The sequence below is a fragment of the Vanellus vanellus genome (genome assembly GCF_965231255.1).
Source record: "Vanellus vanellus genome assembly, chromosome: 18".
NCBI classification, from domain to species: Eukaryota; Metazoa; Chordata; class Aves; order Charadriiformes; family Charadriidae; genus Vanellus; species Vanellus vanellus.
This window is the reverse complement of record NC_138923.1, coordinates 5,092,951-5,105,312: the sequence shown is the minus strand read 5'-3', so window position 1 is coordinate 5,105,312 and position 12,362 is coordinate 5,092,951. Positions and strand designations below refer to the sequence as shown.

The following is a 12,362-nucleotide window of genomic DNA, read 5'->3' as shown; positions in this document are numbered from 1 at the left end:
ACACTGTCAGTTTGGTGCTCAGCAGAGCAAAGTCAGAGTAGTAGTTAATGCCCAAAGGCTGATGACCATCTTGACAAGAGCCCCCATATACTACGGGGAGCCACAAGGCCGGGGCAGTTCCAGGAGTAGGTCACCAGCTGGAGAGGTCAGTGGCTTTCTGGGAGTCTCTAGAGAGACATGGATGGGGTGGGTACACCAGGGCAAACCTGAAAGGTGGATTTCAGAAGCTTCTGCAAGCTCAGTGCTACACAAATGAGGATTACCGGCAGCTCTGCCGCTAGTGAAGTGTTACCAGTTGCTAGTTTTGGCAGAGGATCTTCACACAAGATGCTCAAGAGCCACACGTTGGCCACCACTCATCAAACCCCTTTACGTTCCCGGGGGATCTAACCCAGACCCTCAGAAGGTGAGAGCCCTGTGGAGAGAGAAGACTTACAGACCCACGGTGATTGTTTTACCGTTACGTTCTGTACTTGTTGCACTTGACCTACGCAAAGGCTGTGGCAGATAATTAGATTCAGTCTCCCTTCCCTTGAGATTTCAACAGGGGAAAGTGTTTTTCATTTCCCATGTTAAAGTGACACATTGCGGTGCAATTCTCTGCTGTGCTGGAGCCATATTCCACCCAGGGCTGGAGGCTTTTCAGGGCTGGATGGAGTGATTATCTTTATGTTTGAAGCTGCTGCATCTCATTCATCACTTTGTTGCACCATGCGTGAACTTATCCTTTGAGATGAAAGTTGCTATCACAAAAGAATGTAGTATTAGTATTTTGCTTCTTTGTTTTAATAAATATTCCCAATAACTAGAGGATTTGGTTCATAATGAACAGCAGAAAAGGAATCTCTAATGACATCTGAAGGTTTTTCCAATAAAGTGGGCTGAAAAGCACATGAGTGCTCTGAAAGCAAATACCATTTGCACAGGAAGCTGCTGATAGCCTAAAAGATCTATATTTTGTTTCTGATCTGTGTTGGATTCCTGTGTCAATTTGAAAAAATCATGTGGGGCAAATCTCGAGTTGGTGTGATTTGGGATAGCATCTTCAAAGTCAAGGAGGCTGCAGTGAACTGACGCTGCTTTAAATCAGCTCAGGAGCTCTCTCGTAGTCCTGTGCTTCATTGCTCATGTGTAAATTGAGAAAAATAACACTGCCTGATTCTTGGCATTTTAGTACGGCTGGCCAAAAATTTCTGTGTCGGGGCTGTGATTCTGGATTTTAAAACAGTCTTTTGATTAAAAGTCATGGGGTTTTTTTTTGCAGTACTATTGCTTTCTGATGAAAATGTGTTTTTTTTTAACTGAAAAGACAAGCAATGGAAAAATGAAAATTTCATCTTTGAAAGAGATGTTTGGCATAGCCATTTCACTGTGATGCCACCGTTCTTCTCCAGAGGCTGAACCCTCTGCCCTGTACCACCGCGGTGACGAGTCATTGCCCGGGGACTGGGGGGCTCTGCGAAAGGGAAGGGGGGCATGTGGCACTGTGGGAGATGTAGTCCTAGCTATCAGCAATATTTTCTGCGCAGAAGAATACAACAAAAACAAATGCAAAGAGCCTTATTAGCTAATTGGAAATTCTCAGGGTTAAGAACGAACTATTCCCAGAAAGGTACGAGGCTCAGCACAATGCAGCCGTACTTTTGGTTGGGGCCTCTAGGGGTAGTTATAAATAAATAATTAATGAAGAAGCTATTCTTTTTGGAAAGTATTTTTTTTTCACCTCCCCCCCCTTTTTTTTTTTTTTCAAACCGCCCCATCCAGCTTTTATTTTGCTCATTTGTTTTCCCCCCAACGTTGCACTGCAGTATCAAAATGTGCACACTGCGCTGAAATTTCTCCCTTACCCGTCTCTGTGAAAAATGTAGCACATTCATCATCAGAGGGAAAAGAGCTTGGTCTTTTGCACAAACAGGCTTTTGAGGAAATTGATTTATAAGGGGCGGGAAGCAAATGCAAGGCTTTTACTGCTGAAAGGTACCGGGAGTAATCAGCATGGTCAACAGAAGCAATTATACATGATGATAGTTTCAGAGGACCACTGAACAGGAGAGAATCATTTTTGGGGAGGAGAAGGGCACTGAAAGCAGCATTACAAATAGAGTGAAAACCTGAGAGATGATTAAAAAAAAAAAATCTCAGTTATCTTTGGGGAAGAAAGGAAACAAGCAGATGTCCCATGGATCTTGATAGTGCAATGATGATAATTATTTTTATTAGGTGCTCATTTTCACCATGTGACAAGCAGGACATGAACATCCATTTACCATCTATATAATGATGGTACTGACTAATGCATAGATATTCTTTGTTAGGCAGCTAAGCATGAACTGCAAGTTGCTGAATAATAGGAAATCTGTTATGCAAATATATATAAGCTTCGTAGAATACATTGTAAATTATCTGGTCTGATTTTCTCCAATAGTTCTGTGGATTATTTCTTTTATTTTGAAAAGATATCAGCCTTTACAAACTTTCATTTTTCGCCTTTTCTTTTTTTTTTTTGCTATTGTCCTCTTTTCCTTCTGAAAATGGGATGAAGGAATTTAAAAAAAAAAAAAAAGGATTAGGAAAGGAAGAAAAATAATGTAGATAACTTACAGGAAAAGACAGCTGCATTTCTTGTGGGATACCTTGTGGGGCTTATGGCAGGGCTGTAGTCCACCTCCCTCCAGAAGCAGGACTACCCCCAGCACTGGGTCAGGTCAGCCATGGTTTTGTCTAGCAGAGTCGAAAAGGAGAGATTCTCCTACATCTCTGGGCAGCGTGTCCCAGTGCTGCATTACCTCCAAGTGAAGAAGTTTTTTCAATAAATCACATGAACTTCTCAAGCTGCAAGCTGTCTCTTACTCCTTGTTGTATCATCTGTCTCTAATAAGGAGAGTTTCTCTATAAGGAGAGTTTCTCTCCTCCGTATTTGTAAGTACCTCTTAAGCAGTTGTAGGCTGTAATTAGATTGCCCCTTGGCCTCTCCTTCACCGGATTAAACAAGTGCAGCTCCCTCCACCTGACCTTGTAGGACTTGTACTCCAGCCCCTTGACCACCTTGGCAGCCCTCAGCTGGGTCCTCCCCAGTTTCTCCACTCTCATCTTTAATTGGGTGTCCCTAAAGCTGGGCAGAGAGATGCAGGTGCCAAGAAGAGGGGAACATTTAACTTCCCCAACCTACTGGATTTAGCCCAGTTTGTATTATTTCCAGTGAGAACGTAGCATTGACCCACCTTCAGCATGCTGCCCACCATAACCCCCAGCACCTTTCCAGCAGCTCTCCCTCAACTGGTTGTTTCCAAGCCTGTACTGATGCGTGGGGTTGTTCTGCCCCGCTGCGGAGCTTTGTTCTTTGCTTTATTGCACTTTATGGGGTTTTTGTTGGCTCGCTCCTCGCATTTCTCAAGGTCTCAGTGTGTCAAACACAGTTTTCTGGTATCAAAAATTGGGTTATTTTCTACTGAGAAAGTTGGAACCATCTGTTTTTTCCATACGAGGATGTCCCAGCCTGGTAATCAGAGTCTGAGCAAACTGTACTTCTCAGTTCGGAGGAAAGGGGTGGTCATAAACAGAAACAGTATCTGATTTTCTGTGTCGTGATGAAAAAAATTCAAATGCTACATAATGTTTTTTTCATTATCAAACAAAATCAAATGGAAATAAAGTGATCACAAAACAACATTTAACAACATATTTTTGGATCAATTAGATTTTTTTCCTTTGGCTAAAATTGACGCATTTTCTTCTGACTTTAGCCCTGCAAACTATTTTATTTTATTTTCATAGTTACATAAAGCAACTCATTTAACTTCAAATGAAGTTAAATGAGAAAAAAAAGAATCAGAATGCTCTTTTTAAAAAATGAGAAAGCAGGACATTTTAACACAATCCAAACCCTTCCCCTGGGGATTTTTTAAAGCTTTTTTTTTTTTTTTTTGTAACAACACAGCCAAAGTGATTTGACTTCAACAACAAACGGCATTTTAGGAGCATCTGAAAAACAGTTTAAATGAGAACTCTTTAACTGACAATGATTACAACTCCCTGCTTTTCGTTCATAACCCATGCTGCAGGGAATTTGCTCTCTTTTTTTCTCCACCCTGTACACATTAACGGCGTTGTTTCAGCCTAATACTCTCGGGGTTTCATTTCCCATACGGGAGCAGCAAGAGCCGTGGAATTAGTGAGCTTCCTGGGGCAGAATGAGGGACCAGTGGGTTAATGGACATCATCTTCCTTTAGCAGAGCGCCGATGGCCTCGTGCATCACCGCTGTTTCTCTGTCCCCCTAATGAAAAGCTTTGTAACTTTGTTATAGTTTAGAAACCTCTGTATTTCTCCACGTTTTTGTGTGTTCCAGACGAGTTTAAATCCTTCATGAAAAGGCTACCTAGCAACCACTTCCTAACCATTGGGAGCATCCACCAGCACTGGGGGAACGACTGGGATCTGCAGAACCGCTACAAGCTGCTGCAGAGCTCCCTGGAAGCCCAGCGCCAGAAGATCCAGCGCACTGCCCGCAAACTCTTTGGCCTCAGTGTCCGGTGTCGGCACAATCCTAACCACCAGCTGCCTAGAGAAAGGTACCTTCATCCATGGTGTGACGGGTGACTGATGGAGCTGGGGATGGACTGTTACTGGTCCTGCTTGGACCTAAACCCTAATTTGGCTATGGGGTGCGCTAACATGGAGGTTTGGGGGGAAAATGGTAGAGCCTGGGAGTGGGCTGAAATTTCTGGAGGCATAACTAAGCTGTATCACATACCGAAGCATATCCACATCCCTTCTGTGTGGTCTGACCTACCCAGGTGAAGGGCATCCACTTATTCAGTAGTGTTCTGCACGACGGTTACAGGGCTGACATGAGACAGCCCAGCAGACTAAGCTGCTTTTTAAGCGGTTTCTATCATGTACCAAAGCCAAAGTTTAAGCCCCTGTTTGCTGTTAAAGTGGACATACGGAGCACAAAGATACTTCAGCCCATTTTTGAGGTGTGCTCCTCCATGAATATAGCCAGAGTGAGAGAGAAGCTTTAGTTTCACTTGGAATAGATCACATCTCTTCTACAGAATGCAGAGGGACCCCGCAAACGCGCGCTGACCAGACCCAGCAATGCTATTGCAGATGGAGAGAGCAGATTTTCCATTACAGCTACAGCAGCTATTGATATCCAATAGTCACCTCCCGCTGGCTCCTTTCAGCCCTGACCTATGGCTGAGTTTCAGTTAGCTTTTCGCAGACTTACATCCATGGTTTTTAATAAACATTTCTTGCTGTTTCTTTCTACATTGTCTGGAGTGAAGTAACACTGAAAATCTAGGAAAAATTGAGTCCAAGTGCCTTTTCTTCCATGCTTCTCTTGGAAGGGTCAGCCCAAGTTAATATTTGTAGAGGAACTGGTTTTTTGCTTCTTTCATTACCTAAATATTTAGTCTCAAGAGAAAATAAACTGATTGCCTGCTGTGTCCCCTTATCATCCAGTCCCGCCTCCCCCCCCAGGTTTTCATTTCACCACTGTGCAGCTCAGGAAACTCTTCCAGGGCTTAACATCTCTTGAATTACCAAGAAATCTCATGTTTCTGAAGAAAGACTTTGATGGACTTACTAGGGATGAGGAGAAATATCTATTATGTTTAACAGATGATGAAAAAAAGTCTGGAGAACTGCCTAGAATGGGCCCGTTCCTGCCAATTGGCTGAGCTGCTATGAACAAGCCAACTGGTGGAGGAGCCACAGGGATGTCCAGGCATTATTTTGAGTTGTGCCACAACGACTACAGAGTTGAAGCAGCAGCGAGCAAACATCCAGCCAGCCGTGTTGCCGCGCGCGAAGCATTCAGATAAATATGTCTTTAGCATTTCTCTTCTTTTTTTAAAAAGCCAGCCACGCAGAAAGGAAGCCTCCAACTAATACTGTGAAATCTGGGGGAAGGAGGACGAAATGGGTGACGGCAGCTGGGTTTTTAACTGACCGACGTGCTTGATTTGTTTAAGTCAACACCACCAGGCGTGTTATCATTTCTTTTCTTATTTGGCATTCCGCGTTTGTAGCGAGGCAGGGAGGGGCTCGGGAGACAGATGTGTGCAGAAGAGGGATGCGTTTCATCGTTCTTTTCACAGGGCTTGGAAATACTCTCATTTTCTAATTGTTACGGCACAGAACGACAGACGCTTATCAAGCACGCCGGTGGCTTTGAAAGGATGGAAAGGTTCTATTAAGAGCGAGCCTCTCTCTCTCTGTGATACACATAATAGTGAGCCTACTTTATATATTCCAAAGCAACGTAAAAAAGAAATAGGACTGCTGTCGATCGTCCTCGGGGAAAGGAAGAGGTGGTGTTTCCAAAAGAAAGAAAGAATAAGGATTTTGGCAATTAGGCTGATTCTCCATAACTTTTTGCAATAACTAAGAAGGAAATGTATAGATACATATTTGCTCTGCCCTGCTTTTGCTTAAAAAGCACCTCTTTGCGGGCAAATTTGTTGATTTAAAAAAGAAAGCGCTCCTCGGTTGTCAAAGCTTCGATGTTGAATGAGTACCTATAGTTGCATTTTAAAACTCTGGATGTAAAATATAAATAACATCCAAAGGGGGAGGGAGGGAAGGGATACATGTTCTGGGCTCCAGCCAAATTGTCATTAGTTAAGAATACATCTCACAGCTGCTGAGAATAAAAATAGCATTTTTCACTTTACTGTTCCATACAGAAAGCCCAAAAGAACCTCCACAGCAGATAGCGCTGGTTGGAAGGTGAAAGATGAGTTTGCAAAGGAAAACTTGTTAAATCCCTACCTTTTTTCTTGCAATTAAAAAAAAAACAAAACCAAAGAATCTGCCCTGCTGGATTGTGGGTTTGATTGGGGTTTTTTTGTTGTTTTTGGTTTTGTTTTGGTATGGTTTTCTGATCAGCTCAGACACCATCTACAACAAGGCTGCATCTTTGTCTCAAGGGACACCCATCAGCCTCTTCCCCTCCCCAGACCTGATTAATCCTGAAAGATGACAAGTCAGGAGGAAAGAAAATTATTCATCACCTTTCTGTATGACCTGACCTCCGCTTCTGATCTGAATGCCCAACGCTGTCCTGTAAAACAGTTTTTCTTGTCACAAGAGAGAGGTTTTAAATGGTGAAACAGCTCTGCCGTGATTACCCGCTCCCAGTTCCCGGCACTGCCGGGGGACCGCGTGTCTCCAGCGCACAACGGCGAGAAAACACTGCAAAACAGCTCTCGCTCACAGCTTTGCCTGGATGCCATTTTTTTTTTTTTTTCATTTTAGTTTGGAATGGAAGATATTAAAGTTGAATGTAAAATTGCTTGACAGTGACCTTTGAAGACATAGTTTTCCTTAATCCCACATTCCCTAGTGCTTTATACTTTGAACTGGCAGAGGTAGCAAACATCGGGCAAAACAACTTTTGCAATGAGGGAGAAAGATAAACTAACGACTCCTTAATGAAAGAGAAAATAATTAAAATGAAAACCAATGGCTACTCTGCTACTGGCTTTCAGCTTTTGAACAGTGGCTCTTTTCAGCCGCCTTGTGCCCCGGCACCTCTTGGCTATATTGACGAGTCTGAGCCGTCACGGGGGGGTGTTTTAAGAAGGTGCCTCCTGCCAGCTGAAGGGCTGTGACTGGTCCTGCGTATATTCTTATCCTGTCCCAGTTGTGAGACAAAATAGGGTAATTTATACCGCTTTTCCTTTCTCTCACTCTATCATACTTCCCATTGTCATGTTTGTAGCCGATGCCCAGCTCTGCCCTGGATTCTGCATTTTCATTTAATTACGTCCTTTATTGCTGCCATCAGCAGATGGTGGGTAGCCGCCTTTTTTTTTTTTATCTTTTGTCCTACTTGTGTCTTTGCTGAATGCTACGGCATATACACACCCCCCAAAAAACCAACCCTCTTTCTCCTGCTGTCCTGCCACCCTCCCTCTATGAAGTTGATTTGGGGAACAGGAAAATGACTAGTTTCGATTTCAAGATAGCAGATGAGACTCCTTGTTCGTTTTGCTCTGCTGACTGTTAGTATAAGAGAAGGATGGAAGGATAATATTTTTATTTTTTTTTCCTAAGACAGTGCACACCTAAGACAGACAGGATATGGTCATCTGACTAATTTTTATTGCGTCCCTGCTGTATAGCCTGGCAATCCTCGTCCCATGAACTCAATGGTGCTTTTAACATGTAAAACCCATGTAAAGCGCCCGGCCAGCGCTGCACAAGTACTCTGGGAATCCTGTGCAGGAGCGAGTGCGTGAGGAAACCCGGAGAGTCACGTTCACTTGCACAGAGCTGGAGTGGAGATCTGTGCATGGCAGTCGCTCAGCCTGGGTTTGGCTGTTGTTTCCATACACAGCTGGACGAGGCTATCGGCACCTGTGTGAAAGCGGTGGCAGTACGTGCACACAGCCTCACCTCTGACAGTGCCGAATACCTCATCAGACCCACCTCAGAAACCACCTTTAGTCCTACGATCAACCTTTACTACCTCACCTGGAAGCCCAGTCCCACAAAAAGCATCAAACATGACTACGGAGAGAGCTGTGGAAATCGGGGAAATAGTGTCCTCACCACATGGACAGGGGTAGGGATGCTGAGAGGGTCCCTGACGGAGCTGGACATTTACCATCTGTCTGCCACCAGCCTCCTGCTTCAGCCCTTCATTTTCGTCATGCTACTGGGCTTCTCCCTGTCCTTGTCTGGGTAGAAATTACAGTGGGAGGGGGAGATAGGTACGAAGCTTGTGGTTTCAGGAGATACTCCCTTCGAAGCAACCTCTGACTCTCAACAGCATCATCAAGCCCAGTCATGGGAAGAGGCAGCGTGCGGGAACCTTGTGCTTCCCTTGGGCGATTCCCCCAGCGCGGTGAGCCCAGGCAGCCAGCGTGCGTGTCGGAGGGTTGCTTTGGTTTTAGTTCATCCTCCACTTGTTCATCATCCATCAGCTTCGTGCTTACATTAGTGGTTAGAAGTAAAGAAAGCAGCTTTCAAGGAGGATTCAAGGTGGACTCGCAGCACCTTAAAGAGATTGAAACTTGGAATCTGGGAGCCTTGCTAAATTCCGGTGCATTTGGCTGGCTTTCCGAGCGGGAACTGCAAGGCTTCAGATGGGGTAAAAAATATTTGTCTCGCTGAAAATGCGAGCAAAAATTCACCTATGAGCAGAAGGCAGACTCCATCCCCAGGGGATGGTTTGGAGAGTGCTTGTTGCTGTCAGCAACGTGTTTTGCAGTCGCACTGTGCTGTGCTGTCCCCTCCCCTCCGAAGCAGAGATGTCCTAGAAACCAGGAGGAGCCCAGTGCGCTTTTTGCAGAGACGGGGGCTGTCACGGTCTCCCATACAGCAGATATTTATAGAGGTCGCTGCCCTGCTCCCAAGCTCCCCAGCCAACCTATCTTTTCCACTAGCAGGAGAGCTCCTGCTGGCTGTGAATAGGGGAAAGAGACCCTGGCAGCCCCGTACCACAGGAGGAACGTGAAAGTTGTCTCTTCCCACAACCAAGACTTCAGAATTTTCCTGCTAATGCACTTCCCTTTTCCTCACTGTCTCTTTTTTCTTTCCCCCTCTCCTATCACTCAGTTTCTTCCTGCTTCTTTTCATTCCTGCCTGTCCTCTGTCTTTTAGTTGTTGCTGTTGTTTCAGTTTTCCCTTTTCTCCATCCCTGTTCTCCTTCCCACTGCATTTCTCTCTCATTTTTCCTTTTACCTGCACATTTCCCCCCCCTTTCTTCCTCTATGCCTTTCTGCCTCTGCTCCTTGATTATTTCTTTCCTTCCAGCGCTTTCCTCTATTTTATACTCTCATCCCTCCGCTCCCTCCCTCCCCCTAATCATCTTGCTGTTCTTTGCTGCTGTATCATTTAATGCCTTCTTTGATACAGCCTACAGCTTAATGATTATTCGGAGGTCAGGCGATGCAGGTGCCATGAATTTCACTAATCCAGCTCTGAGAGCCTCTGTCCATAATCACTCCTCCCGTTCTACAGGGACTGAATCCTAATTTGTCATTAGCCAGTCCTCTCGCTGCAGCGCTACCCAGAACTTTTTGCCCAGAGGAGACAATGAAGTATTCATTAGCTGGGGGGGAGGCAGAGGGGAGGGAGCAGGCGCTGAACGAGGCGTTCTGCTGGAGGCTGCTGAGAAAGGAGTCGCTGTGCTGAGATTTCCCGGGGCGGTGGGGAAGGAGGGAGAGGGGGCAGCGAGGCACCGCGGCAAGAGGGTTACAGAAAAAGCGAACGTGGGTTAACGGTGTCATTCATTAGGAGTCATTCCAGGGCTGCAGGACGCGGAGGTGAGGGTGCTGATATAGCAATTATGGGAGTGGTGGGGCTTGGGAATGGGCAAGTGTGGCTGCTTGTTAAGGGGAGAGGCTGTAAAAGGAGGTTAATTAGCGGCAGATTTTTTTAAAGGGCAAGCTGTTCTCGCAGCTTTGTCTCTGTGCACCCTGACTTCCACCCTCTCTTCTGCTGTTTTGGCTTTGCCTCATCCCATCACAGGCCTGGTTTTGGAGAGTGGGGGGACTTGCCAATGACACAGAGAGGAGTTTTCTCCTGCTAGCCTAGAAGTTATGCTGACCTGCCAGGTCTGATAGCACCTCAGTCTCCGGCATGGCTTTATCAGCTCCGTTCCCACAGTTGAACTTTGTCACCGTGGCACTGATGGGGTTCTTGGCAGGAAGCTGTGCCAGTCTCAGCTCCTAGAACAGTGTGAAAAGAGACTTCAGATGATCAATCCTAACTTCTAGGTATTTCTTAGACGGCTTTTGTTCTCCACCAGAGGAGTAAACAGCAGATGAAAGACTCAGTCTAGAAATAGACTGGAATAGCTCCCAGGTGCCACGGCAGGGCACCAATGTTCTGAAAGCTCTGCTTCAGATATATCCCTGAAAGCGCTGTGGCTCCAGTAAGACGCCAAAGGCTCTGAGAGACTCTGCAATGCTAATGCTTTCTTCTTCCCACCTGCAGGACAATACAGGAATGGCTTACTCGGGTCCAGTCCCTGCTCTACTGCAATGAGAATGGGTTCTGGGGGACCTTCCTGGAAAGCCAACGGAGCTGCGTTTGCCATGGTGGCACCAGCCTGTGCCAGCGCCCCATCCCCTGCATCATCGGGGGCAACAACAGCTGTGCCATGTGCAGCCTTGCCAACATCTCTCTCTGCGGCTCATGCAACAAGGGCTATAAGCTTTACCGGGGTCGCTGCGAGCCTCAGAACGTAGACTCGGAGCGGAGTGAGCAGTTCATCAGCTTTGAGACGGACTTGGACTTCCAGGACCTAGAGCTGAAGTACCTGCTGCAGAAAATGGACTCTCGCCTGTATGTGCACACCACCTTCATCAGCAACGAGATCCGCCTGGACACCTTCTTCGACCCCAGGTGGCGCAAACGCATGTCCCTCACCTTGAAGAGCAACAAGAACCGGATGGACTTCATCCACATGGTGATCGGGATCTCCATGCGAATCTGCCAGATGCGCAACAGCAGCCTGGACCCTATGTTCTTTGTCTACGTCAACCCGTTCAGCGGGAGTCACTCTGAGGGCTGGAACATGCCCTTTGGGGAGTACGGCTACCCGCGCTGGGAGAAAATCCGCCTCCAAAACAGCCAGTGCTACAACTGGACCCTGCTACTGGGCAACCGGTGGAAAACCTTTTTCGAGACCGTCCACATCTACCTACGCAGCCGGACTCGGCTGCCCTCCCTGCTGCGTAATGAGACTGGCCAAGGGCCCGTGGACCTTTCTGACCCCACCAAGCGTCAGTTCTACATCAAGATCTCAGACGTGCAGGTGTACGGCTACAGCCTGCGTTTTAACGCTGACCTACTGCGCAGCGCTGTGCAGCAGGTCAACCAGTCGTACACACAAGGTGGGCAGTTCTATTCTTCCTCCTCCGTCATGCTCTTGCTGCTGGATATTCGGGACCGAATCAATAGACTGGCGCCTCCCGTGGCCCCAGGGAAGCCCCAGCTGGATCTGTTCTCTTGTATGCTCAAGCACCGCCTGAAACTCACCAACAGCGAGATCATCCGTGTGAACCACGCTCTAGACCTGTACAACACTGAGATCCTCAAACAGTCGGACCAGATGACAGCCAAACTCTGCTAACCCGGACTTTTCAGTGGACATGTTGGTGATTGATCCTTTTGCTGTAAAAAAATAAAAGAGAAAAAAAAAAAAAAAGAGAAAAAAAGTAAAAAGAAAGCAAGAAGAGTGGGGGAAAGTAAAGAAAAGGGGTGAAAAACAAGATTTGTAAAATGTAATTAATATACAAAAGAGGAAAAAAAAAAGAGGAAATTCTTCATTTGTTGAAAACTAAACCCGTTCTAGCAGCTGTATAAAACTGTCAGGCATGTTTGTTATTTCTATAATCC

The 12,362-nt window shown here is 46.1% G+C and overlaps 1 protein-coding gene across 1 annotated transcript in view; it reads left to right on the top strand.

Annotated features, from left to right (window-relative positions):
- BRINP1 (BMP/retinoic acid inducible neural specific 1) overlaps positions 1-12,096 on the top strand; it is a gene marked incomplete at both ends in the record, with an annotated part of 60,564 nt that extends 48,468 nt beyond the window's left edge. The window contains 2 exons of the mRNA XM_082492615.1: positions 4,348-4,570; positions 10,956-12,096. Coding sequence (XP_082348741.1) covers positions 4,348-4,570; positions 10,956-12,096 — 1,364 coding nt within the window. The remainder of the gene's footprint in view (positions 1-4,347; positions 4,571-10,955) is intronic.
- Positions 12,097-12,362: the final 266 nt, after the last annotated feature.